Raw genomic sequence first — 25,531 nt, 5'->3', positions numbered from 1 at the left:
CTGACTCACTCAGTTTTCAGTAAGGTTGGTGGGCCAGATGATATTTCTTTAACAGATGAAAACACTGAGGTTCAGAAAGGTTAAATGACTTGCCTCAAGACATAAAGCCGAGTCAGAACCCAGAACTCAGATCTTCCAACTCCTAGTCCAGTGCTCCTTACACTACACTACACTATATTCCGTTTCTCATACTCTGCATGAGAGGGGGGGCAGACTCACTAAGTTTGCAAATGATAACAAGCTAAAGCAGGGCTAAGTGACTAACTTACAAAGCCAGGGAAGGAACTCAGAATGATCGTGAATTGAGAAGACACCAAGCTGGGTAAAGCCCCTTGTTTTACATTTCCAAATATATGAGGATACTTCAAAAAACTTACAGAAAAATAGAATTGAAAGATAATATATATCTTTCCATGAACTTTTTGAAGTACCCTCATATACTGTGTCTTTACTGTTTTGATGTCTGTCCTTCCCACTATCCACTTAATGGGAGCAGGAACACCCAACATCTAATCCAGGGCTTGAAGCATAAAAGTTACTTTATATACATATTTGTTACATACATATATTTGTTGAATTGAGCTGAAGTTCTACAAGGGATTTTAGAGGAAAGTATAAAGAAACAAGGCCTGAAAAGGGCCATTTCTGACAAAGCACGGACTGACCAATAAATCTCCAATTTCAAGGCCAAGAGAAAAAATGGACTCCTGCTATGATAAGAGGGGAGGCCAAGTAGGTAAGCAGACCTGCACATGAGTCTGTCAAGTAAGTGAACAGGTCACCAAGGCTGTAAATCTTCTGTAGGGGATTTAGAAGGTGTACAGTGTCATCTGTCTGGGATGTTTGAGTATACTCTAAGGGCAAGATGAACTCCAGACTTTATAGTCTACCATTCAACCCCTCCTGCTAACAACGTGTAGATATGCCTGCAAGGTCACAATTTAAATTCTAGAGTTAAGCAGACATAAGTACCTCAAATAGAAGAACAAAACATGGGGTTTTTTTTGTTTTTTGCTTTTTCCAAAATGAGGTAGTACGTATCTGAGAGCAAACTTAGATTCTACATCTGTCCCTATTTAGTATACTTACCCATAGCTAAACAACAGCAAAAACGTGTGTGGGCAGGTTGGGGAGGGGAGAGGATGCTCGAATTCTGGCAAATCAGATACTGGACACCAAAAGGAAAGACTCACACAATGAAAATCACATTCCAACTTTTCTGTTCATGTGATAAAAATAACAGAGAAAAAAATTCAAACATAAAAGACTAATTCAACGACTATAAAGGATAGACTGTCAAAAGATTAAGATTTGACTGAAATTTCCCTCTAAAATTAAAAACTCTTTGGAAGAATAAAGCTAAATCAAACCACTAGACAGTTGTGTTCCTCCCTGGCCCGCCTTTGGAGTTTATGTTCCATTAGTGGATTGGCCTGAGGCTTAGTATAACACAGAGGAGCTTCTTGTGTAGAAGCACCCAGACGGTGCTTTGCAATCCACGTGTATAGTCACAAGCACTCCCCAAAGAAAGCCCCTATGGAGTCATACTTTTCAGGGTTTATAAATACAAATAATACCAAGAACTATGGTATGAAAGATTCTTGTAACCACTGTGGTGCGAATAAGAAAAACAAAACTATGTTGGCATTTTTCCTAGTTTTGAGTAGTGGTTAAATTACTCGGAACCAAGGAAAGGAGGTGAAAACAAAGAAGAAATTAAGAAAAAGGGCAAGCCTTCAATAAGAGCCATGACAATCTACGAACGGTAACATTGCCAAAGCCAAGATACCCAGTGGGTTCCAGAGTCCCTGAAATCACTTAAATGTATTAATTATGGTGGGTCCCAAGCTCATTATTGAAGTGTTAGGAATATATCAAAGGGTACGAATTTCTCTCCAGGAACACCTGGATGGAAGGGTATCTTCCACATATACCGTGTACAAGGTACCTTCTAACCCTCCAATGAAGGCGGGAGCCAGAGTCAAAATTCTCTGCTCCTCTCTGAACTTTGTTTAAAATAACTGTGGTACACAGTAAATGCTTAAGAATGACAGCTCTAAAAGCATTTCTGTGAACTATTGACCTTTTTTCCTAATTAAAATTACTTATCCCTCTGTGCTTTTAAAGATGTCACAGTTTTATTTTAGTAAAAGTCAAATCAATTATTCCTTAAAATCCAGTAGAACAGAAGAGGCGGAGGGAAAATAATGTGAACCCACATTTCAGAGGCCTACTTATTCCGTACATGGTGTGGTAACAGCATGTTAATAAAAACCAATCCCAGCATGATAATTCCATCCCACTGTCACCACTGGAGGGCTGCACCATTTATGGAGCTTTGGAGAATCCCTTTCACCACAACCAGAATTCTGAACCAGCTTTTTCTAATGAAGGGTGAATAAAAGGAAGTGTGATTGGCAGATACGAAACTAATCAGTTTGTAAAAATTCTTCCCATTTCACAGAAGAGGCCACTTTTCCAGGGTGGTCTGCTATGCCCACACAGGCCATTTTCCCACTCATAATTGTTTGGAGATGTGAACTTGTACAGGGAACCATAAAACAGACTGAACATGAAATTAGTCCTCAACATTGGACTTGTCAAAAAAGGAAGAACTAAAAGACATACTCTAACAGCTTGGGGCTTTTCTTCCCCACAAGTCAGAACATCCTATTAATCATTTAGCTTTTAATGATGTACTAGTAACTTCTACAAAATTTATGCATGTTCAAATAAGAGTCACTTAAAAAAACAAAAACTGGACTTTAATCCAGTTAGTAAGTCTAATAACAGTTAGATGTTTAAAAGAGACAGCAACAAAGGCAATCTTTATGTTAGTAGAAAAATTAAAATTAGTTAAAACCATGCACAAAAAGGGCAACACAGACACAATAAGAGGATTCTTTAAAAGCAGATTCTCAGGACTTATTTTATGAACAGCTGCAAAAATGAAAAGGGTAAAAATATTTCATTTTTTCATTGTCTTCTAAACAAAGCAAGACTATCTCAAGGGGGAAAGAAAGTAATCCAACTGCACAGTGCATCCGGGTTAAAGAATACGGGTAGGGTGAGACAAAAGAATTTTAATATACACATTACCATCTTTTCGTTGCTCAGAACGGAAGACTTGCCCGGCTGATATTCGTAAATGCTCTTAGGCTCTGCACGGTATTTTCTTGTATCCACTTTCTTATCTGGGGGCTCCCAGTCGTTTCTATAAAAAGAAAATCCTATTGGAGCTATTTTCATGAAAATTGGCATCAGCTTCTGACATGGTCTGACTTTGGTTGGCTGTAGTCTAATCAAGGAATTTTTATACCCAAAGCATAAAACTGGCATCAGGGCAAACAATTTAGTTGTGTTGATTTGCTTCTCAGAACAACGAGTTAAATCTCTGTGTTCACCTCACAGAGGCCTTGAGGTATCCTGTGCTCAAAACCAGGTACCAGGAAGTGGAGAGAAGAGAAAGAGAAGCAGAGAGAGAGGAAGAAGCAGAAAAGCTTATTATTCCCCAAACATTCCTGTACTTCCCACTCATGCTAGTACAGTGAGAGCGAATGCAGGTCCCGGAGCCAGCTGACTACAGCTCAAATCCCTGCTACACCACTTGCTAGCTAGGTCATCTTACAGCCAAGCACTTTACCTCTTGGTACCTCAGTTTCCTCATCAGAAAAACCAGGGCTGTTGTGAGGATTAAATCAGACAGTGCACGTAAAACTGCTGAGCAGACAAAAAGGCCCATAGTGACCATTCAATAAATGTTAGCTGTTATTATAACTGTATTCTTCCATAGTCCACACCCCATCCTGCTACCCACGAATCTCAGCCTCTGGCACAGATACTTAACCAGGCATCCAGTGATGAGTTTCAGAAGATACATAAATCCTTGCAAACTGTTTGCAGATTTTTTATGCACGTTCATTACTGCACTTTGCACTGTGATTGTATTTAGTTTTCCATGCAAGTCTGTAAACTTCTCGAAGGCAGGGACAATGATTTATATATACTTAATTCTTCCATAACATCTGGTTCAGTCTGCATAGAATAAACCTAGTAGGCACTTAATGAATATATCTGTGAAGGATTTATGGGTATACCCAGCCTTCCTTTCAAATTCCTCAGGTAGATGCTACTTAAGTACACGTGGGGCTTTTAAGACAGCCATTCATTTGTCTGTGAAGATGGAAAAGGTATGGAGGTGTGAAACTGGATACGTATCCAAGGGAAAAATAAACAGTGGACCCTCTGTACCTGCAGGTTCTTCATCCGTGGATTCAACCAAACGCAGAGAGAAAACATTTGAAAAGAAAAATTGTGTCTATACTGAACATGTACAGACTTTTTCTTCTCATTATTCCCTAAACAGTATAGTATAATAACTACATAGCATTTACATTGTAAGCAGGTTCTTCATCCGTGGATTCAACCAAACGCAGAGAGAAAACATTTGAAAAGAAAAATTGTGTCTATACTGAACATGTACAGACTTTTTCTTCTCATTATTCCCTAAACAGTATAGTATAATAACTACATAGCATTTACATTGTAAAAGGTATTATAATCTAGAGATGATTTAAAGTATACGGGAGGATATGCATAGGTTATATGCAAATACTATATGCCATTTTATACGAGGGACCTGAGCATCTGTGGATTTTGGTATCCATGGGAGGTCCTGGAATCAATGATCTACGAATAACAAGGGATGACTGCAATTTCGTTTGGCTAGAGCCCTTTGTGTGTTGAGAAGTGGTGGAAGTTGGGGCTGGAAGTTGCATAGAACACCTATCCAGATGGCATGAGAAGGTAAAATAAAAATGCTCCATAGGGCATTTTTAGAGGTTAGAATAAAAGAAAATTGGGTTGTTTGGTACAGGCATTAAGAGATGACTAAAGTCATCATTAGAATCAGTCCAACTGGGCCTATGTCTCAATAACACAAGTTGCATGAACAGATGTTAAAAAGTGAGACCTCATTGTAAAATTATATTCTTTGCTATGAATATATGAACACAGAGTCAGTATCACACAGAATATGAAAATATGCGACAAATCTTGCAGTTTAAATTTCTCTTGTGAAAATGTAAAACACAGTAAGTATAGTCAACATTAATTAAGCCCATACCATGAGGCAGGCACTACTAGGAATGTTATGTGCATCATCTCATTTTATGCTGGCAATGTCCCTATCAAGGAGTAGTGCAATTTTTATCCCCACTTTACAGATGACGACGTGGAGACTCAGAAAGAATAAGTCACTAGCTAATAGGTTATAGAGCAGGGACTCAAATTCCATGCTCCAAGAAAGGATGCCCCTAGGTCTCAATAAACGTTGACAAGGCCCTGGCTGGTACCAACATGGGACGAGGGCGCGCTTACCTTTCTGGGCTTGACTTTAGTGAGGAAGAGCGAGCCGGCAGGGGTAGCGTGGCCGACCTCTTAACTACCTTCTCACCATCGATGTAGCTCATCTCACTTTTTGAGCGAGGCACAGAAAGGGGGGATTTTGCTGGAAAAGAAAGTGCATACCAAAGACTTTGAAAACTGAAAACAGAAGATTCTTCCCTCATCTGCCATCTTCCCTTCCTCCCTCACAACCAGGAAGATCAAAGTCACTTACTGTCTTCAGAAAAGGAGTATCGAGGAGAGCACAGATCTGAATCATCATCTATTGAACAAAACAAAATGTAATCAGGAGAAATCAACTAAGGTATGAGAACAGAGGTGCATGTTTCCCCACTTCCACAGTCCTGCTCCAGCATCCAGCCACACCAGGAAACCCAGCGGAGAGAGGAGGAATCAAGCGCTGGAAGCTACACCACAGCAGACCACATCTGAGAGGAGCAAGGTTCAGAGTCCACCCAACCAGACCTGCCGCCCAGACAGGACATTTAAGACACCCAGCAGATGACCGCTGCGTGACACCAAAGAAATGCATGGGGACGAACAGCCAAAGATCCTCCTAAGGAGAATCCCCACCGCCAAAGCTGGAATGGAGGGTCCTGGGTCTGGCTGAGTCGGAAGATCCCGAGCTGCTCGAGCTCAGAGTCTTGTCTAGTCTGCTGAATTCCATGGAGTCCTGAGAGGACTCTTCCCAGAGGCTTGGGGCTGCTATGGGAGGGAGGGAGAGGCCTAGAGGGTATGGTTTCTGTCTCTCCACCTCAGCTTGGACCTTCTGTTTTATACGTTAAGCTTCCACACACATCATCATCAACAAAGAGGTTCGGTAGCTAAGAAAAAGTTTGAGAAAATGCTCATAATTTTTTATTCTACCTCAACCTGGTTCCACAGGTAGATTTCTTTCCTTGGAACACCATACAGCCATGGCTGACAAAGCTATGCGGGTTGCTCTGCAAAGGTACTACTCAGAATAAGTCTGTAACTGATCAAACTCACACGAGTTTCTGTAGTGTGAGATGGCTGTCCAAGGGACAGCTATCAGGTACCAAGGTAACTTTTCCCTTCCCTCTCTCCCTCCCTTTATCTTATCTTTAAGGATAAGAATTAGTTAATATCAAGACTGCACAGGGTTTAAGGTTCTCCTACCAACACAGCCAAGTCTTTCACTATCCTAAATTGAGTATGTAAGCTTATTTAAATGTTAACTTCTGAAAATACGGCAGGAGAGAGAAATAAAACAGAAGCCAGAAATATTTTTTGAAATACTGTTCTGAAGAACTTTTTCTTGCCTACTATTTTCTTTTTTTTTAAATAGAAGTTCTGATTATTGTACTGACAAAATACCACAATATCGAAGAAAACTAAAAATCAGCACTGACTGCAGGGATTTGATTAGAAAAAATGGTGCCTGTGCCAAATGAAAAATTAGCTTAGTTAGAGACTGGTATATGCACTGCTTAAAATCCAACCTAGCATTTTAACTCAAAAACCTGTACTTCTCTGAACAACGGAGAGATTACAGCCTATCAGCAGATGGTGATGCAAAGATTAACTTATAACTATTACCTGCTTCATAAGGTGAGAAGCAAAGTTTTTTGGGAGGGGAGAAAGATGGCATTTAAATATTCAAAGATTTTTTTTAAAACCTCAGCTCTTTTTAAAAAAATGTTTCTTTTTTTAACATCCCTCTCACTTTTTAATTTTTTTATTCACATATTCATAGTTACAAATATATTTATTCTCTATACCCCTTATCCAATTCTCTTCCCCCTTTCCTTTTTCCCTTTCTCCCTCCCCGTCCCCCCTCTAATAACCATAGATTTGTTCTCTCCATCTGATAGATTAACTGTTCCTCTGTTGGTTTCCCCCTCTAATAACCATAGATTTGTTCTCTCCATCTGATAGATTAACTGTTCCTCTGTTGGTTTGCTGCCGAGATGATCTGTCCAGTACTAAGACAGGTATGATCAAGTCTTCCCCTATTATCGTGAATCAGACGCTTCTTCTATTACTCTGGAGTGTGCTTTGTGGGGAGAGAGGACCTCTTCTTTAAAAAATCTTTTTTCCTAGAGCTTTCTAATGTGGAATTCTAGAAGGCTTATGAGAAGAAAATGAGAAATAGTTCCTGCAGGATGGGGAAAAAATAGCACTGCTTGGGAAGTATAACAATTCATGTACTTTGGAAAGTAGAAGAAGTAGGAAAGCTGGGGGATGAAGGCAACAGAGAAGTCTGAATAACTGAATGCATTTAAAGCTACTTTCTTATTTGGTGTAGTTAGAAAAAGAAATTTCACCTGCCCACCCAAGACTAAAACAGGACAGGGGCATCTCTGTTAAAAGCCTTTCATTTCTCATAGTGTCAGCAGGATCCGACACTGAATTTCAGTTCATAGACTCATAAGAGAGCAAACTAAAGTCCTATGGATTCACCTGAACAACTTTAGCAATTAGGACAAGTTCCACGGCATACATAATTCATCATTTTAATTTCTGAAGCCTGTTGCAAATCTAATAGAAGAAAATTTTATCTCAGCTTATGAATAAAAATAATAATAGATCCCATTGTTAAATGCCTAATAATAGCTGACAATTTACTAATATCATCTCACTTAAAAAAACTCCAGGAAGAAGTAAATATCTCATTTTACACACAAAGAAAATAAGGCCCAAGGAGGTTAAGAAAACTTGCCCAAAGCTGCACGGTGAGAAAGAGACAAGGTAGGAATGGATTCAAGGTCTCTCTGACTCCACTTCCTTATGTCACCTCTTAACCCTGTGACAGGGATGCTGTTTTGTTCTAGCTTTCCTCCAGCTTCATCTGCCTGACCCTGGGAAAGGTAAAAGACTGTGGCTAGTCCATTACCATTTGTACTACAGAAGAGGCAGAGAGAGGTGTTGTCCTGAAACTCAAGCTACACACCGCACTGCTGGCCAGGCCGATTTCCAGCCCTTACAGCCTTTGCTCTATTTTTACATATCACCCACCCTGGGTGATGGTTAAGCAAGTTTTCTGGGTTACTCCAACACACTTCTAGTTTTCCTCCTGCTGGTCTCCAGGGACAATGGGTAACACTGAGTCACTTCTGCTATATCTTTCACTTTCCGCATCTTGCTTCCTTCTCACGGTAATCTAAGTCCACACTGGGTAAAATGGGTATGCAGTTAGAAATACCAAGGAATGGGCAAACTGGGAGTATGGAGCACCCTCTTTATTCTATATGCTAGAGCTAGCCAGGTGGAATAGGTGTGTGTCTGTGTGTGTTTTTAACCAGTTTAGACACATTAAATGAAACATTTCTCAGGTCGTCTATGAGCTAGCATCTGAAACCCTACCTTCACTATTTCTCCAAGCATCCTTAAAACACCACCTTGTGATTCCTGCTCGTGATCGAGCCACATGCTGATTGTGCCCCTCAGAGCACCAAGCAGCAGACATCGAGCCTTGGCAGCAACACTCAGAACTTCCCAAGCCAGTGATCTCCAGGAAGCTCTAACACTGAGCAGTATTTACACAGGGTGAACAACTCACGTCTGGTCCCTGAAGGCCCCTGTTGGGCTCTGATGCTCACACACTGGTTCTCTACTGGGCTTTAGCAATCTGTCCTTGGTAGCTCAATTTTGGGATAGCTGCTCTCCTAAAACTTCTGAATCACAGTGACTTTTAACGAGGTTCTAAATGACTTTTTTTCTGGGTTGGTTTTTCTGTTTGTTTTTAGAATTTATAAAAATCTTAAGGACAAACGGAGAAAGGACTAGTTGAAAATTGTTGTTCTATAAAGACTGTATATAATTGACCAAAATGAGATGGTGGGCAAAAATCAGCATTGCATAACCATTTGCCTCTATCAATTAAATTTCAACTGTATGCATTTCTTAGGCTTTTAAACTTAAGATTATTTTTCTAATATTAATAGCTCATTTTTAACACAATCTTCTTCCATTGCTCAACATAGTTCCTTCTCCGGCTTTACCCGACACACTTAGGAAGAGAAAGCATAAAAGGGTAACAAGAGACAGACAGACACACACCCCAGACAAAAACAGTCAGAGAAAAGGAGACATGTAGAATTGGGTACAGAGTCTGGGTGGGATGGGAGAGGAAGAATAAGCAGAGCAGGAAAGTCGGGAGATCCAGGGAGCCTGGGGGAAGTCACGAAGGTGGTTATGTTTTGGTTAAAGGCAATCCAGTTTTACGGGATGAAAAAAAAAAACAAAAAACAGGATAGTGCATAGAGTAGCTGTAGAAGACATATTCAGGGGGAAAAAAAAACCCCAAAAAACTAGAATTCTGAAAAAGAGAATGAGGTGGAGCAGGAAAGAAGTTAAAGGAGAATGTTTGTGAGGACTAGAGGGCTGGGAAAAGACTCAAAGTCCTCACCTCCTATCGGACTCCAGGGCCTCGAAGGTGGGAAGGGAGTAACCGCTGCCGTTTCTTAATGATCCCACAGGCCACTGATAGACTGCCTGGGCAGTTCTCCTTAGGAGAGCAGAGGTGGCTCCGCCAGCGGCTCGGCCCCTCCTCTGGGCAGTGCTAGCCGCGGTTTGGGGCAGGAGGCACAGATCCTGGCCAAGCACCTTCACAATAGAACTATTTACTTGAAGACAAGCAAAATAAGGCTATTCTTAGAAATCCTGCAAGGTCAGTAGAGGATTATTTTAACTCAAATACAGATGTGCCTGAAAAAAATCAGCCTCCTTAAATGCTGGCCTTAGAGTACTCTCCTATGGGAATGAGGAAAAAGTGCAATGAGCCATACCATGATGGCACCATGACCTGGGGATGGCCAGAACTGCTGTCTTGAGTCACATCACTGTGAGCTGGCAGAGCCACCACTGGCCTGGAGTGGTAGAAAAGGCATCCAAAAGCACAGGGGAAAGCTGGTCTCTGGTACTTCACCTCGGGTGATAGCCCTTCATCCTGACCCAGCCCAGTGGGTCCTCACAGGGCACAGATCACAAAGTAACACATACCAGTTACTTAGTTTTGCTGCAGATGCTGAGGCACACTTGAAAATATCTTCCGTTTTCTTGACATCAAACATGCCAGGTGAGTCAGCATCATTTGGGGATGTCCAGAGTGGAAAGGCTGGCTCTCTTGAACCTGTATTCCCCACTCGAATTCTATATCCAAGTGCCTAACATCGCATCTGGACAGGAAACTTCACCCCTTTTGGAGGCTGGGGAAGAGTGGTATTCCTTCATTCCAGTGGTTCTCAATCGTGGCCGTGAGGCACAATCACTTGGGGAACTTTCCTAACTACAAATTCCCAGACACCATCCTGGGAGAGGCCGGCTCAGCAGACTGAGGCAAGACTGACCCAAGGGGAGCACGGATTTCTGGAACAGGCGTCAGAGAGCCCTTGGCAAGAAGGGGATAACCAAGAACACAGAATGTCTCAGGAGAGGGAGAGGAATCAGCAGAGCAGTGTCGCAGAGTCAGTAAACACACGTTTGGGGTGGTGCCCGGAGACCTGGGTTTGAATCCTGGCTCTGCCACTTACTGTGTGATCTTGCATGTATTACTTAGCCTCTGTGAGCCTCATACTTTCCACTGACAACATGAAGACTTACCTCATAGGATTGCTAGGAGGATGAAAATGAGGTCACAGTGATGTGTTCAGTACAAAGCTTTGTATACGGTAAGGGCTCAATAAATAAGTCACCTAGTCATCATGGTGGTAGTGGTAATATTATTCATAGGATTACGACTATGAGCTGCTGAGGTGCTGGCCACCACACCGCTGTTCCTTAAAGTGGGAGGTGGGGAAGGGAAGAGGCTGCATTTGTGAAGCTGCTTCTCCACAGCTTGCCCTCTCCCCCTGCTTCATGAAACAAAGTATAATGATATGTAACATCTCTCCCATTCCACATAGAGCACTCTCAAAGATTATAAAATTATTTTTTATAAAATTATAAAATGATTAGAACTGACTGCTCTTTGTTGGAATTTACAGAGGTGTTTGTTTTAAGTACATTTTAAACCTCATTGATTAAGACATGATAATTCTATTTATCCTCTAAAAGTCTGGCCAGAAGTCTACTTTTTCACTGTAGCTGAGAAAAAAGAAGGTTGCTGAGCCAGCATAAACAAACTTTCATATAGTCCCTTACTATTTAGGAGAATCAGCTTTGAGATATTTAGAAATGTCTTTTTTTACACTATATAAAAACTAGAATTTAGGGCCGGCCCGGTGGCGCAATGGATAGTGCGCCGCTTGGGAAGCGCGGCGGCGCTCCCGCCCAAGGGTTCAGATCCCACATACAGACCGGTTCCCGCTCACTGGCTGAGCGAGACACGGGAGCAACACCGAGGGTTGTGATCCCGTTGCCGGTCCCCGGTCCGGTACGGGGGCAACACTGAGGGTTGCGATCCGTTGCCGGACACAGAAAAAGACAAAAAAAAAAAGACAAAAAAAACCCACTAGAATTTAGACAGAGGCAGCAGCCCTTAGGCTAGGCTTTGACAGATTTATTACAAATAACTGTAGTTCCAAATTCTGAATTAAAACAAAACAAAAATAACAGCAGCAACAACCACCTTCTCCCCAGGAGATAAACTCTGGAATGATGGCTCACATTTCTCAGTAAAGCTATTTATTAATACACATTAAAATCTATGGATAGAGCCTCCATTAGGTACTAATCTTTCCTTAACGACTTTCTTTGAAAGGCATAAACCTCTCCTACATTAAGAAGGATTTGCATAGAGCTCAGGACCACCTCCAGGGAGCACAGGCTGGAGCAGCACCACGGACAGGGCTAATGAGGGACTGTTGTAGCTCACAGACAATATCAAAACCACAAACCACATATCCAGAAAACCAGAGAATCTCTGAAGACATAAAAAAGGAAAAAAACAAACAAACAAAAAAAAACGAAAGAAAAATCTTTAAAATGATCTAGCTCGAACATTTCCCTCCTTTGTAAAACAGAGAATCTCTGAAGACATAAAAAAGGAAAAAAACAAACAAAAAAAAAAACGAAAGAAAAATCTTTAAAATGATCTAGCTCGAACATTTCCCTCCTTTGTAAAAAGGCTTGATCTAAGTGAATACATCAGTCATCTGTGCCTGGATATGTCAACTAGGCAGGGGTGGGTGCGTGAGATGGAATCTACCCTATTTTAAAAAGATCTCCAGGGAAGAAAACTTCTTAGAAACTTGTGTTAAAGTCTAATCATCTTTGCTATTATGAATTTTTTATGTCTAACCTAATTTTTTCCTTTTTATTTTTTAAGGCTATTTCTTCATTTTTGGTTTCTGATAATAAAAAACAGAGTCTGCTTCTAAATTATACATGACAAGTTATCACGTCATCCCTGTTTATACCTCTAGGCAAAATAACCCCAATTCCCTCTTGTACTGGACTTGATGTGCACCAAAAAGGAGATGTTATCACAAGCCAGGGTTGCTAGGTGTGGAGGCTGGAGACACACGAGCTCTGGGTGTGAGGCTGTGTAACCCTGTCTTCAGAACAACAGCCAAGCTACCAGTGACAGGCCTAGGCAATCCTCTAGTCCCAAGGGAGCCACTGTTCCCCCTCCACAGGACTTCTCCAAGCAGGCCTTCCTCTGCATGTGCCTTCAGCATGCTATGCCCTTGCCACCTTATCCTAGAAGGGAACTCTATCTTAACCCTAGATATGGGTTGGGTTCATGAGTCCAAAAATAAAGCACAAATCAAAAAGAGCATTTAGTCAAAATTACCCTGAAAAAACTCTCCCTCACCCAGCTCCATCAGTTGTTTCTTCAGCAATGCTTTTGTACTCTTAAGACAGAAAGACTAGGTTACCTATACCAAAGAAACTCCTGTTGGCAGTAAGGAGGTCACTGATCAAAAATAAATCACCCACTTTTAGTTTTGTACTAGTCTAGGTTTGTTTGGTAGACATTTCTTTTTCATACAAAATAGGCCCAGGCATGAAATTGTTGGAAGCCACTGACTAGGACATATGAGAGACCAGAAGTGGACTATGGTATTTCACTTAACACTGTAGTTAACACATACCAGTGTGTCATCTCATACAGGATAAGTGATCAGTAAGAGTTTGATGAATGACATTACAATGTCAATGAAGGGAAGGGCTGTATGGGATGGTTTGCTGAGCTGATCAGAGCAGAGGAGCACTGAGATCCTGGCACTGAGCTTCATCCCTAAAAAAGAACTCTGGTTCCACGGTCCAAAGCCTTCACTCACTGACGTTCTCCAGCTATTAGTGAGGACCTATTGTGTGCTAACAAGGTTTTCTGTGGCCTTCTGGACACATGCTCTGGCAACTAAACGCACACTGGACACGGTGTGCTGAAGCGGTCTTGTCTAACTCCCTGCCCGATATGAACTTCTGAGGACAGGGAATATGTCTCTTTCATGGCATTATCCTCAGTTCCACAGACAGTGAATGTCACACAGCAAATACTCAAAACTACTGGTGTGAATGAAGTTCAGAGCATTCAATATCTCATGCTAGAACAGCATTTAACAAAATTTCCTCCTCCATACCCCCATCCACTCCCCTTTTTCTGGGCCTCTCATCCAAAGATCAGACAATCCCTGCTACAAGGACAATTCTCAAGATGTTGCCCTTAACTCACTTTTAGAAGCTTCTTTGATACATCCTACCCAGCAGGTGGAAATTCTTATCCAGCTCTTTCATGAAATGCTTTCCAGCTTGACCAAAACTCTTATTTTCAAAAGATATCATCTCCCCCCATGACTGAATCTTATAATTGGATATCTCTTCAGGAATTCCCTACCAAAGAGAGATACCCTGAGGGCCCATAACAAGAGGGGCCCCGTAACAAGTTAGCTGCATGTACAGGAATCTGGAAATTTTCCCAATGTTGACAGCTGGCAGGTCAACCTCCTGCCCTGCCATAATGACTCAGCTTCCCTGAGTCACTGCTCAGCCACCAACACCAGGTGACCACCCTGGACACAAAGTCCTGGGTAGTTGGGTAGGGGCAGCTTTTCCCAAAGCCCCCAATGTTCAGAGCATTATAACTAAGCTATGTGGGCTGCTCCATTAATCATGTAAACCCTAAGGGAACAGGATTAAAATACCATCTGGATAGACTCTGGTTATACAGTCAGCGAGGAATGAAACACCACCACAAAACACAAGGTTAGAGGGAAGCAAATGATTGGGAGATAGCCCTTAGCCACCAGAAAAAAACCCAAAGTGAAAAGAAAGTAACAGCAGCAGTACAAAGAGAGGCACATGATTTTCCATTAATTACCTTCAGATTTAGGACTAGGAGTAGATGCAGGAAACTGGTAGGTAGGAGTGTAAGGATTGTCCTCTGTAGCAGAGAAAAGCAGTGGATTTTGAAACTAACCACCATGGAGTGGAGGAACTGACAAATCCCCAATTGACTCAAATGACAGATTACCTATTTTAGTGTAATTAAAGCACACGGGCATCACACTTAAAAATAGGTTAATGAATTAGAAAGGACTTAGTTATTTTAATACAGCACATCATGCATATGAAATAAGATTTTCACCAACCAAAAATAACTATGAAAATAAAATCTAAAAGCCAAATCTTATGCCTATAATTAAACTATAAGAAATTAATTCAAGGCTAGGACAACAGATATACTGTCTAAATTTATGGTACCTTCAGAATTTTGCTGGATTTCAGGTAGTTCAGGGAATTTGTACGTAGGGAAATAAGGGTTTTCTTCAGGAGTGTCTAGGCAGAGGAGCAGATTTGGGAGAGAGAATAGAGGAAGATACAAAGGGAGAGAATGAACAAGTAGGAATCCACATACAATTCAGGCTCCTTGAGTTCTGGAACATACTAAGCTTCACTAGCGATATGAGAAAAATTCAAACTGCTATTAAAAATCCAGTCCTTTTGTCTGAATTACAAAGACACATCGAAAGAGACAATATCATTACTCTTGTTGGACAAAGAATTACATATAAACAGGCTCCAATGGGCAAGAAGCATTTAGCACAAAGCTTCAAGTTTTCACTGTTTCTAGGCAAAAAATATTAAGTACGATAATAAATAGTATGCAATGAAAACACTCCCCCCCCATTTTTTTTATTCAAAGCTTGTGTTGTGAACATTAGAAAGACAAATAAGAAGATTCTTAATTTTTCAAATACCTCTGCCTACCATTAGGGCTGGCAGTTTTGTTTACAACCTATAATTTAGGTTGAGTTTAGTAAGTATAACATAAGAAGACCAATGCTGCCTGTGGGGCAGAATTATATTATTTTGCACATATGCAAGCACCTGTGTCTCTGCATTTTAGGCTTTCAAAGCTGGGTCTGAAGGTGATAAGAGTCACAGACTGCTCCAGGAAGTGGACAGCAGCTTTATGAAGTGACCAGTAGAACTGACCCCATTCATCAGTGATCTAGCATTTAGCATCACCACCATCACTAAGCTCATCCACCTATGCACAGCAGATTTACTCTTGACTGGGAAATGCTAAACACTGAGCACCTCAATATTTAGAAACAGTTAGAAGAGGGGCACACCCAGGTTCATCCTGAACCCAGCAGGAGCTAATTAACAGTGATGCCAGTCAGCATCTGCAGCTACGCAGAGATTGGGTATCTGTGGCTTAGGTGAGGACACTGACCATAACACTTTTTCTTTGCCTTTATGTGTCATCCATGCCAGGCGGCCAGACTGGATTTGGGCACAGGGAAGGACAGAATGCTCTGCCCACAGGAGGAGCAGGACCCTTCCCACAGTGCAGCTATATCCCTGCCTCTCAGTTGACTGGTGGTATAGGTGGCGATGAGAGCTGGCAGGGTCATGATGTGCCCGAGCACTGGCCTGGAATTCTCCCAGGGCTGGGTCACCTGCTGACAGCGCAGCGGGCCTCTGATTTGAAAGCACTTCTTTTGTGGCCTGAGCGAGCTCTGGTGCGTCAGCTCTTGACTGACTCTCAGGGCTACCTGCCAAGGGCTGGCTCCCAGCTGGGGAAGACAATTTTTCATATTAACACAGCCTTAGAGGTGCACCATGCATTCTACTTCGAAAGGCCAAGTGTGTTCTCATTTAGACCCTGGGACATGCCTTGGAGGAAGGATAGGAGGACAAACACAGAGAGGTACATGACTGGCCCAAGGTCACATGAATGCTTGGGGGACTGAATCTAGGTGAGAACACAGATTTTAAAAATTCCTACTTCAGTGCTTTCTCAACTTGCTCTGCCCACAAAGCAGTCATGGGCTGACACAGGGAGATGTCCCTAAAGCTAGAAGCAGGTGGCAGCTGGAACTGCTCACATCCTAGGCAGATGGATACTGGAGCACAGGCAGTGGGCAAGGCTCAGCCTGCTGCATTCCACAACATCTGGGAGGGAGGGCTTGAGGCAGGTGCATCAGTGCTGCCTCCTTCCTGTGCTCTGAAGGCACCTGGCTGGGCTCAGGCAGACCAACACCTCATGAGGTACTGCAGGAGCCAACCATCCTGCATCCCAGCGACATGAGTTCAGGCCCTCACCACACATTCAATATAAGGACACACAGCACAGTTTCTACAGACAAAAACCAGTACCTCTGTTTAGTTTATGGATCTGTTTAAACATGGTCTTGTACCAGTCTTTTGATCTCTCGGTGTTCTGGAGAAAAACAAAGGCAGAGTAAAGTAAAATGGAAATCTTGGCACATTTCAGAACTTCTAAGATTACAAAATTGAAATCAAAAAGGAAAGTGACGACATCTGAAGTCAAAACTCAGCCACATTTATATAATTTTTAAAAAGACAAAACTTTTGAGAAAGAACCAATAAAACAAGAGATTCAGATGCAAGTCTGCAGAGTGACATTTGGCCAAAAGAATGCAGATTTTGAGGGCCAGCCCGGTGGTGCTCCCGCCGAGGGTTCGGATCCCACATACAGACCGGCCGCTCACTGGCTGACAAGTCTGCAGAGTGACATTTGGCCAAAAGAATGCAGATTTTGAGGGCCAGCCCGGTGGCGCTCCCGCCGAGGGTTCGGATCCCACATACAGACCGGCCACTCACTGGCTGAGCGAGGTGCGGGCGCAACACCGAGGGTTGCGATCCCGTTGCCGGTCCTGGTCCGGTATGGGCACGACACTGAGGGTTGTGATCCATTGCGGGTCACGAAAAAAGACAAAAAGGAAAAAAAAAAAAAAAAGAATGCAGATTTTGAAAACAGTAGACAAGGATCACTTGAAATGTGTCTATTCTTTTTTTTTTTTTTGCCCTTTTTGAGACCGGCTACACCGCGCTCAGCCAGTGAGTGCACCGGCCATCCCCGAGTGCGCCACAGGCTCGGCCCGGAATGTGTCTATTCTTAATTTTTCTAAATTTCATTTTTAGAGAGAATTTTCCCCCCTATATAGACACACACTATGCTAAACTGAAGTAAAGCCTCATAGAAACATAACACACAAAGAAAACTTGTTTATCATGCCGTGCCCCCACCCTTCCAGGTTATATCTAAGTCACCTTGCACAGGGCCAGGTTTAGAATGCACACATTAAAATGTAACCCATTATAGCGTCCAATGCCAGAATTCTCATCCTAACCACGAAGCTGGGCTTCTTTCTTTTAATACAAGGAAGGTGACAGATAGGTGGTTAGATCAGACCTTTTCACTCCCACTTTACATATGAGGAGCTGAGATGCAGAAAGTCAAAGTGAACTGCCGGAGGTCATAGAGCTGGTGAGAAGCTGAGGGGGCAGGCCACCTAGCACAATGGTTAGGGGTGTGGGTTTGGGAGTTGGACAGACCGTTCAGTCACCCACAAGTTGTGCAATCATAGCAAGTAACCTAGTTCCTCTGAGTCCCTGTTTTCTCATCTATAAAATGGGAATGATATTAGAATCCACCACTCTCACAGGAGAGTGATGTTTTAAATGAGGTAACGTATGTAGGCAAATGATAGCCACGATTACTCTTAGTAGTAGTTTTTTTTCTATATTATTACATAGGACCAGAGAAGAGTTCTTCTGAGGCTTTGCCCACTTGTGTTTCTATGAGCCTCCTCTGAAAGGACAAGAACATTTCATTTGCTAAATGGAAATCACAGAAGNGGCGGGAGCGCTGCTGCGCTCCCAGCGCCACACTCTCCCGAGTGTGCCACAGGCTCGGCCCGGAATGTGTCTATTCTTAATTTTTCTAAATTTCATTTTTAGAGAGAATTTTCCCCCCTATATAGACACAGACTATGCTAAACTGAAGTAAAGCCTCATAGAAACATAACACACAAAGAAAACTTGTTTATCATGCCGTGCCCCCACCCTTCCAGGTTATATCTAAGTCACCTTGCACAGGGCCAGGTTTAGAACGCACACATTAAAATGTAACCCATTATAGCGTCCAATGCCAGAATTCTCATCCTAACCACGAAGCTGGGCTTCTTTCTTTTAATACAAGGAAGGTGACAGATAGGTGGTTAGATCAGACCTTTTCACTCCCACTTTACATATGAGGAGCTGAGATGCAGAAAGTCAAAGTGAACTGCCGGAGGTCATAGAGCTGGTGAGAAGCTGAGGGGGCAGGCCACCTAGCACAATGGTTAGGGGTGTGGGTTTGGGAGTTGGACAGACCGTTCAGTCACCCACAAGTTGTGCAATCATAGCAAGTAACCTAGTTCCTCTGAGTCCCTGTTTTCTCATCTATAAAATGGGAATGATATTAGAATCCACCACTCTCTCAGGAGAGTGATGTTTTAAATGAGGTAACGTATGTAGGCAAATGATAGCCACGATTACTCTTAGTAGTAGTTTTTTTTCTATATTATTACATAGGACCAGAGAAGAGTTCTTCTGAGGCTTTGCCCACTTGTGTTTCCTCTGAGTCCCTGTTTTCTCATCTATAAAATGGGAATGATATTAGAATCCACCACTCTCAGGTGAGTGATGTTTTAAATGAGGTAACGTATGTAGGCAAATGGTAGCCACGATTACTCTTAGTAGTAGTTTTTTTTCTATATTATTACATAGGACCAGAGAAGAGTTCTTCTGAGGCTTTGCCCACTTGTGCTTCTATGAGCCTCCTCTGAAAGGACAAGAACATTTCATTTGCTAAATGGAAATCACAGAAGAATATACTGTGGCCAATGGTCTGGTGGACAACACATGGAGAGGAATGGAATTCACCCAAATCCAGTTTCAAAAGTTGGGCCTCCCTGGAATTCCTTAGGCTCTACAGACTGGCATGCCCGTATAGTGGGGCAAAACTGGGGCAGGGCTGCCATAAGACCCTCTCTGTCCCAGAGGCCTTAGTTGGCTGAATCCATCTGTGGTGCTCTTAGAGTTTCCTAATCACTCTCGATGATGGAGTATCTCCATCCAGGGGGGATCTTCTTCCTGAACTGGCAAACAAGGACCCTGAGCCTCACATTCTCCCCAGGGTTCTCTAGCCCTAGGCCAAGAATTCCTGAGCATGTTCCACAGAACAATAAAAGAAGACTGCCCATAACACCCTCCCCTTGAACACTCACATGCCCAAAGCCTCTCAGTTCTACTGCAGAAAAGTCTCTGACTTGGTTCCACCCAGCTTTTCTTCATATTCATTTGACCATGAAACTCCTTGCTCATGAGACTTATTAACACTCAACACCCGCTTTGGGTAAAGCTGCTATACCAGAAGCCTGGAGCACAGCTCCTGGGGCTCTGGCACTCAAAGGGCTTGGAGAATCAGGGTGTGAGGACCCTCCCCACGAGTCCTCTGCAACCGATAGATGTGGTTTATGTGCACTCTGGAGTGTACACTCATCACGCTTAAGAGGAAGCCTAAGAAGGACTTCTAGGTCAGTATTCGTACCCGGAGTGGGATGCCCACTTCATCCATGGAAACATCTCTTAGATCCTGAGTGCTCTTAACCACCCGCCTGCTGTCATCTTTTGCTTTTTTTTCAGTAGCCCTGCCAGGTGAGGTGTGTTTTTCCTGGGTTGGTGCCGAGTCCTGTTCTCCCACTCTTCTTTCTGTGGCAGGATCTGGAAATAAAAAGCAATTGTTAGCTGAAGCTCTTCTGGTAGCTCCAAAGCAAAAAACTCCTAAACAGTCCAGCTAGGGGAAAGTGTGTTTGCTGATTCTCAATTGGAACTAGCTACATTTAGAGCAGGGGTCAACAAACTACCACCCGTGGGTCAGCCACCTGTTTTTGTAAGTAAAGTTTTATTGGAACACAACCATGCCGATTCATTTACGTATTACTTATGGATGCTTTTGCACTGCCACAGCTGAGCTGAGTAGCTGTAACAGAAACTGTACAGCAAAGCCTAAAATATGTATTATCTCGTCCTTTAAAAAAAGAGTTTGCCAGCAGTGAGCTAAGTGCTTTGTAGTGGCATGCACACTGTTCTCCAAGTTGTTCTGACTGTTCTAGAAATTAAGGGAGCAGGTAGAACCACAGGAAGTAGCTAAACATTACTTGAAAGTTCTTGTTTTCATTTTGTGAAGTCACTTTTCTGTGCCCCAGTTTTCTCATCCAAAAATGGAGATAACATTTCCATTGGCAAGCTGCCAGCAATGCCATGAATGAACTTATCAAGATAACTTATGCCAAAGCACTCAGAAAGCTGTACATTGCTAAATGTGTGGTACAGTTTATTTAATTTGGTTCAAGATTGGAAGTTATAAAGAACTAATAAACATACCAGGTGTGGTCTACAAATTATAAAATTAATACAAGCTCTTGTTACAAGCCATGTCATTTATTCCTTGGAGAGCATTTACTAGGCACCTGCCAGGTGCTATGCACTATGTTCTGCCCTGTGGACATGAAGGCAAACATTTCAGAATCTCGGCCTTTGGGGAGCTTATGGTCTTGTGGGAAGAAAGAGCAAGTGAGTCAAAGAGGACTGAAAGAGGTGTCAGCATCCAACTTGGTTAAGGAATTCAGGTTCAGGGTCAGCTTCTCAGAGAAGCCAGCCAGTCTAACAGGAAGTGAAGAATGCTCCTGGCAGAAGGGACAGCCTAAGCAGATGTGTGGGGGCCTCTGAACCACTCGGAGCTAGTGATGTGCCATGCATTGCACTAAACTGTTCACATACATTGTCTCATTTCATTCTCCCAATAACTCCATGAGGAAGAAACTATTATAGCTCCTCCATTTTTCTTTAATAATTAAAGGAACGAAAGCACAGAAAAGTTACAGTCCCCTGCCTGAGGTCACAAAGCCAGCACATGGCAAAGCTGGGATCTGGCCCAGTGTTCTCCTGATTCCAGCAGTCGTCTCTAATCCATATCCTATCTTGCCCCCCTCAAAGATGAGCCTGGCTTAATCCAAACATGGAGATTAGGAAAGAGAACGGGGCTGGGGAAGGGAGGGAGAGATGACCACTTCCATTTAGACCAGGGTAACCTTGAGAAGACAGAGAGACGCTCAGGTAGAAATACCCTAGAGCCCTAGAATAAACATGGAGGGAGCCCAGGGGAGATGCCCCAGCAGGAGGGTACTTTTGGAGCACAAAAGTGATGGCTGATGTCAGGGAGGTGGAGGAGTTCAGTGGTGGAGGAAGTGAGAGCAGCATCAGGGCTGAAGTCCTGCACTGAGGGATGGCACAGTCTCAGGCTGAAAAGCAAAAGAATCCCCACATGAATGCAGGAGTCATCCAAGGGACAGGAGATGGACTAGGAAGTACAGCAAAGTGCCACCGAAGCCAGAATTCTAAGTGGATCATTAAATGTGTCAAAAAAAAAAAAAAACCCAGAAATTGGAGCAGAGGAGGCATCAGCACTAGATTAGGCAAGAGAGAAGTCACAGAAACACTCTGAGGGACAATTTCTGGAGGGCAGTGGCAGTAGGCACCAGGGTGGGGCAAGGGGATGAACGTGTGAGCAGCAAGTGGGGGTAGTAGGTAGCAGATGGTTCAGAAAACTAGATTAGGCAAGAGAGAAGTCACAGAAACACTCTGAGGGACAATTTCTGGAGGGCAGTGGAAGTAGGCACCAGGGTGGGGCAAGGGGATGAACGTGTGAGCAGCAAGTCGGGGTAGTAGGTAGCAGATGGTTCAGCAAGGAGGAAGGACTGTGGTGGACGGTAACTCAGAGGTCAGAAAGGTTTAAGCCAGGGCCAGCCTAACATTCTATCAGTGAAGCCATGAGGTGAGGACGAAGGGCATCGAGATGTGCCTCAGTAACTAATAAGTGCTAATAAATGTCTGCTCACTGACTGAGGAGGTGTTCTCATCTTTGAGAAAGGATAAGGTGCAGAGTGCTGGCTGGGGGACTATGCTTTGGCATAAAGAAGAGACCCTAGGGAACATGTAAAGTTGTGACAAAGTCAGGGATGTCTATGTGTGGAGGAGAGGTAGGGAAAGTGGAGGAAATAAAGTCAGCATCATCAAGTTTCATGACTTTCAGTCTACTCAATGGGGCAACCCTGTTCAGATTCCAAACTAACTTCTGAACAATTTCTAAATATTCTGTGAGACTCGGCTTAGTGGGTACTTCAAAAAACCTGATCCCTTGCATCCTCACCATAAACTTTAAAGGATGTTAAGATCACACTGGCTTTATGGGATGAGTTCTCATGCTCCCAGGAAATTCTAACATGAGGCCAAGGATTTGGCAGGAGGACTGGAAGTACAAAGGGATCTTGAGTTACCAGAGCCTACCCTTAATACGGCTCTGCTGAGCATTCTCCTCCCACCTGGAAGACCTTCCCTAAGCATGATCAGAAGGTCGGGTGAGGCTGATTTCAAGCTCTGTTATCACCTGGTGCTTGGAGGTGATCACGATCCTTGTGCTATGAAATGACGATGCAGGTCACAGACCTGCCATTCTCAGGGTTTCTAGATGCAGAGTAATTTTTTTTTTTAACTATTAGGGGCAGATGGCTCCAACAACAGTCACCTAACTGCAAAACTCAGGCTAACAGTCCACAGATTTGTCCTAAAACTGCCAGAGTCCTTTGGAGCTATAAAATTAGCCCTGAATTATTTTACTTTAGAAGCTTGTGATCATGCGATTCATGATTGAGTGGATTTTGATAAACAGAGCCTGAACCACAGCCCAGATCCCTCACATGAAATCCTGGGGCATGTCCTCCTAGCTTTTTTTTCCACACTAATTTACAAGTTTTTATTTACACTGTTTTATATACATTCCAGGCAGACCTAGTTGGTGAGTTCTGTGCTCATGTCGATCTCAAATGATCATGTGAACAGTATTATTTAGTACCATATCTCTAATTTCCAGAAAATGGTGGTAGCATGGGGGTAGGGGGAAAAAAGTCAAATATCACTAGTCAGGTAAGATCAAAAAAGTATGTAAAAAAAGGAAAAAAAAATAGTGGAATTTCACTTGTTAAAGCAGGTAAGCCTCTATGGTCTACTGACAAACATTGAATATACATGAATGCCACTTCTAACAACCATTTTCATATTTATAAAATGAGCTTACTACCAGTTATTAGGTAAGGCATTCAAGTTCCTTAGCTAAACATAAAAAGGCAACAGACATCTCAGCAAGCCACAGAATAAATTTTAGAGAAATGATTTAGAGCTCTGTTGAGATGTGCCCTCCTTTAGAATCCCTTAAATGGCCAATATAAAGGAAGCCAATTTTGAATCCCATTGCTAGCCTGCACCATGAACCCAAAAACCTGTACAGGAAGTAGGAGCATCACAACACCCAAAATCTAGCCCAAGAGAGGGGGCAATAGCTTAAATATCTTATTTTGTTCCCACTGTCCTTCTAGTTTTTACTGTGCTTTGAAAAAAAAGGTCCTGGGCCACTGAATAAAATGATGAGGCCAACAACCTCAGACAGGGCCTCTGTTTGTGGGAGGCGGGATGGCCTCCCACTTCTTCACACCCACAGCTTTGTGACTGAGGATTACAGCAATGTTTACACCTCCCTGGGGGAAGGGAGGTGGCCTCTACACCCAATGCCAGCCCCTCTATCCTAGCCCTTGTCTGGTTTTCCCGTCTCCCCAAGGGGACTGTGAGCCACCTGAGGCCAAACACCATGTGGGTTTCATTCCTGGATGACTCTCATTGAGCATCAAGCCCCATAGAGGCTCAGTAAAAATCTGCTACAGGGAGAGAGGCTGGTGGCCCTTGAGTTCCACCACCACAGGTGATGGGCAGACTTCCTCGCTCCAAGGCACGGAGACTGGAGAGTGCCAGCACAGCCAGTCCTTTCTTTTACAGGCTCTCCTAAACAAAATGGAACTACTTCTTTTGAATAAAAAACTAACATTTAGTGAGCACCTACTTTCAGCCCCACTTTATCAAACATCATTAGTAGATCTGTCCCAAAACTCAAGAAGGGCAGTAGCATCAGACTTATTTTAGAGCCAAGGAACTGGACTGGGCCACCAACATGGAGAAGCCCTCACATTTACACAGCTCTCTCCAGTGTGCAGAGCATCCTCCTCCTTCCTGTCACATGGAACATCTCCACCTCCAGGCAGGGGCTAGGATCACTACCTCCATTTCCCACATGAGGAAATGAACAGCTCTCTCCAGTGTGCAGAGCATCCTCCTCCTTCCTGTCACATGGAACATCTCCACCTCTAGGCAGGGGCTAGGATCACTACCTCCATTTCCCACATGAGGAAATGGTGGCTCAGAGAAGTGAAGTCACTTACCCAGGGAAAAACAGCTCTAAGAGGGAAGAGCCAGGACCAAAGTCTGGGTCTCTTAACTTGTGGCTGCATGCCTTTTTCATCTGTTCCACCCTCCTTCCAAACTCCCACTGGCAGGATAAGGCCCACAAAAGCCACCTTGTCCCCAGAGCTATCGTGTTCTCGGCAACCTGGGCTGGGACCAGGGAATGAAGCGGGCTGGGACCAGGGAATGAAGCGGGCTGGGGTGTGGCAGCTCGAGGAGGGGCCAGGAAGGGCACCTTGGGCTCAACCACAGCCTGTTCTGGTCCTGCGGCCAAGTCCTGATAAAGCTGAAAGGGTATGAGAACCCCATGTCCTCCCCACCCGGGCTCTCCACGAATCACATGGACAGCAGTGGGATGAAGTCACACAGAAATCACGTAGCAGCCGCTCAGAAAGCGGAGGCTTCAGTATCCACCTGATCAGGGTTCTTAACCCTGCAGTCCACGAGAATCTGCAAATCCACAGAAATCACACGCACATGTTTGCACATATGTGGCTTTTTCTGGAGACTACCTTCCTTAGATTCTCCCAAGGAGTCCATGACCAAAGGTAGGTTACACACCACACCA

The 25,531-nt window shown here is 43.3% G+C and overlaps 1 protein-coding gene across 10 annotated transcripts in view; it reads right to left on the bottom strand.

Moving 5' to 3' along the window:
- SORBS1 (sorbin and SH3 domain containing 1) overlaps positions 1–25,531 on the bottom strand; it is a 123,711-nt gene that overhangs the window by 63,976 nt on the left and 34,204 nt on the right. For 9 of the 10 annotated variants that reach the window (XM_008575239.1, XM_008575246.1, XM_008575247.1 and 6 more), the window contains exons 1-5: positions 20,165–20,268; positions 16,924–16,987; positions 5,621–5,668; positions 5,380–5,509; positions 3,100–3,214 (exon numbers count right to left, since the gene is read on the bottom strand). In XM_008575239.1, the coding sequence (XP_008573461.1) occupies positions 3,100–3,214; positions 5,380–5,509; positions 5,621–5,668; positions 16,924–16,987; positions 20,165–20,191 (384 nt within the window). In that variant the 5' untranslated portion in view covers positions 20,192–20,268. Of the gene's footprint in view, positions 1–3,099; positions 3,215–5,379; positions 5,510–5,620; positions 5,669–14,635; positions 14,699–15,018; positions 15,094–16,923; positions 16,988–20,164; positions 20,338–25,531 lie in introns of those variants that run through there. The other variant, XM_008575249.1, reaches the window with a different exon arrangement.

The sequence above is a fragment of the Galeopterus variegatus genome, unplaced genomic scaffold, assembly GCF_000696425.1.
Source record: "Galeopterus variegatus unplaced genomic scaffold, G_variegatus-3.0.2 Scaffold1160, whole genome shotgun sequence".
NCBI lineage: Eukaryota > Metazoa > Chordata > Mammalia > Dermoptera > Cynocephalidae > Galeopterus > Galeopterus variegatus.
This window is presented reverse-complemented; position numbering and strand designations above follow the sequence as displayed.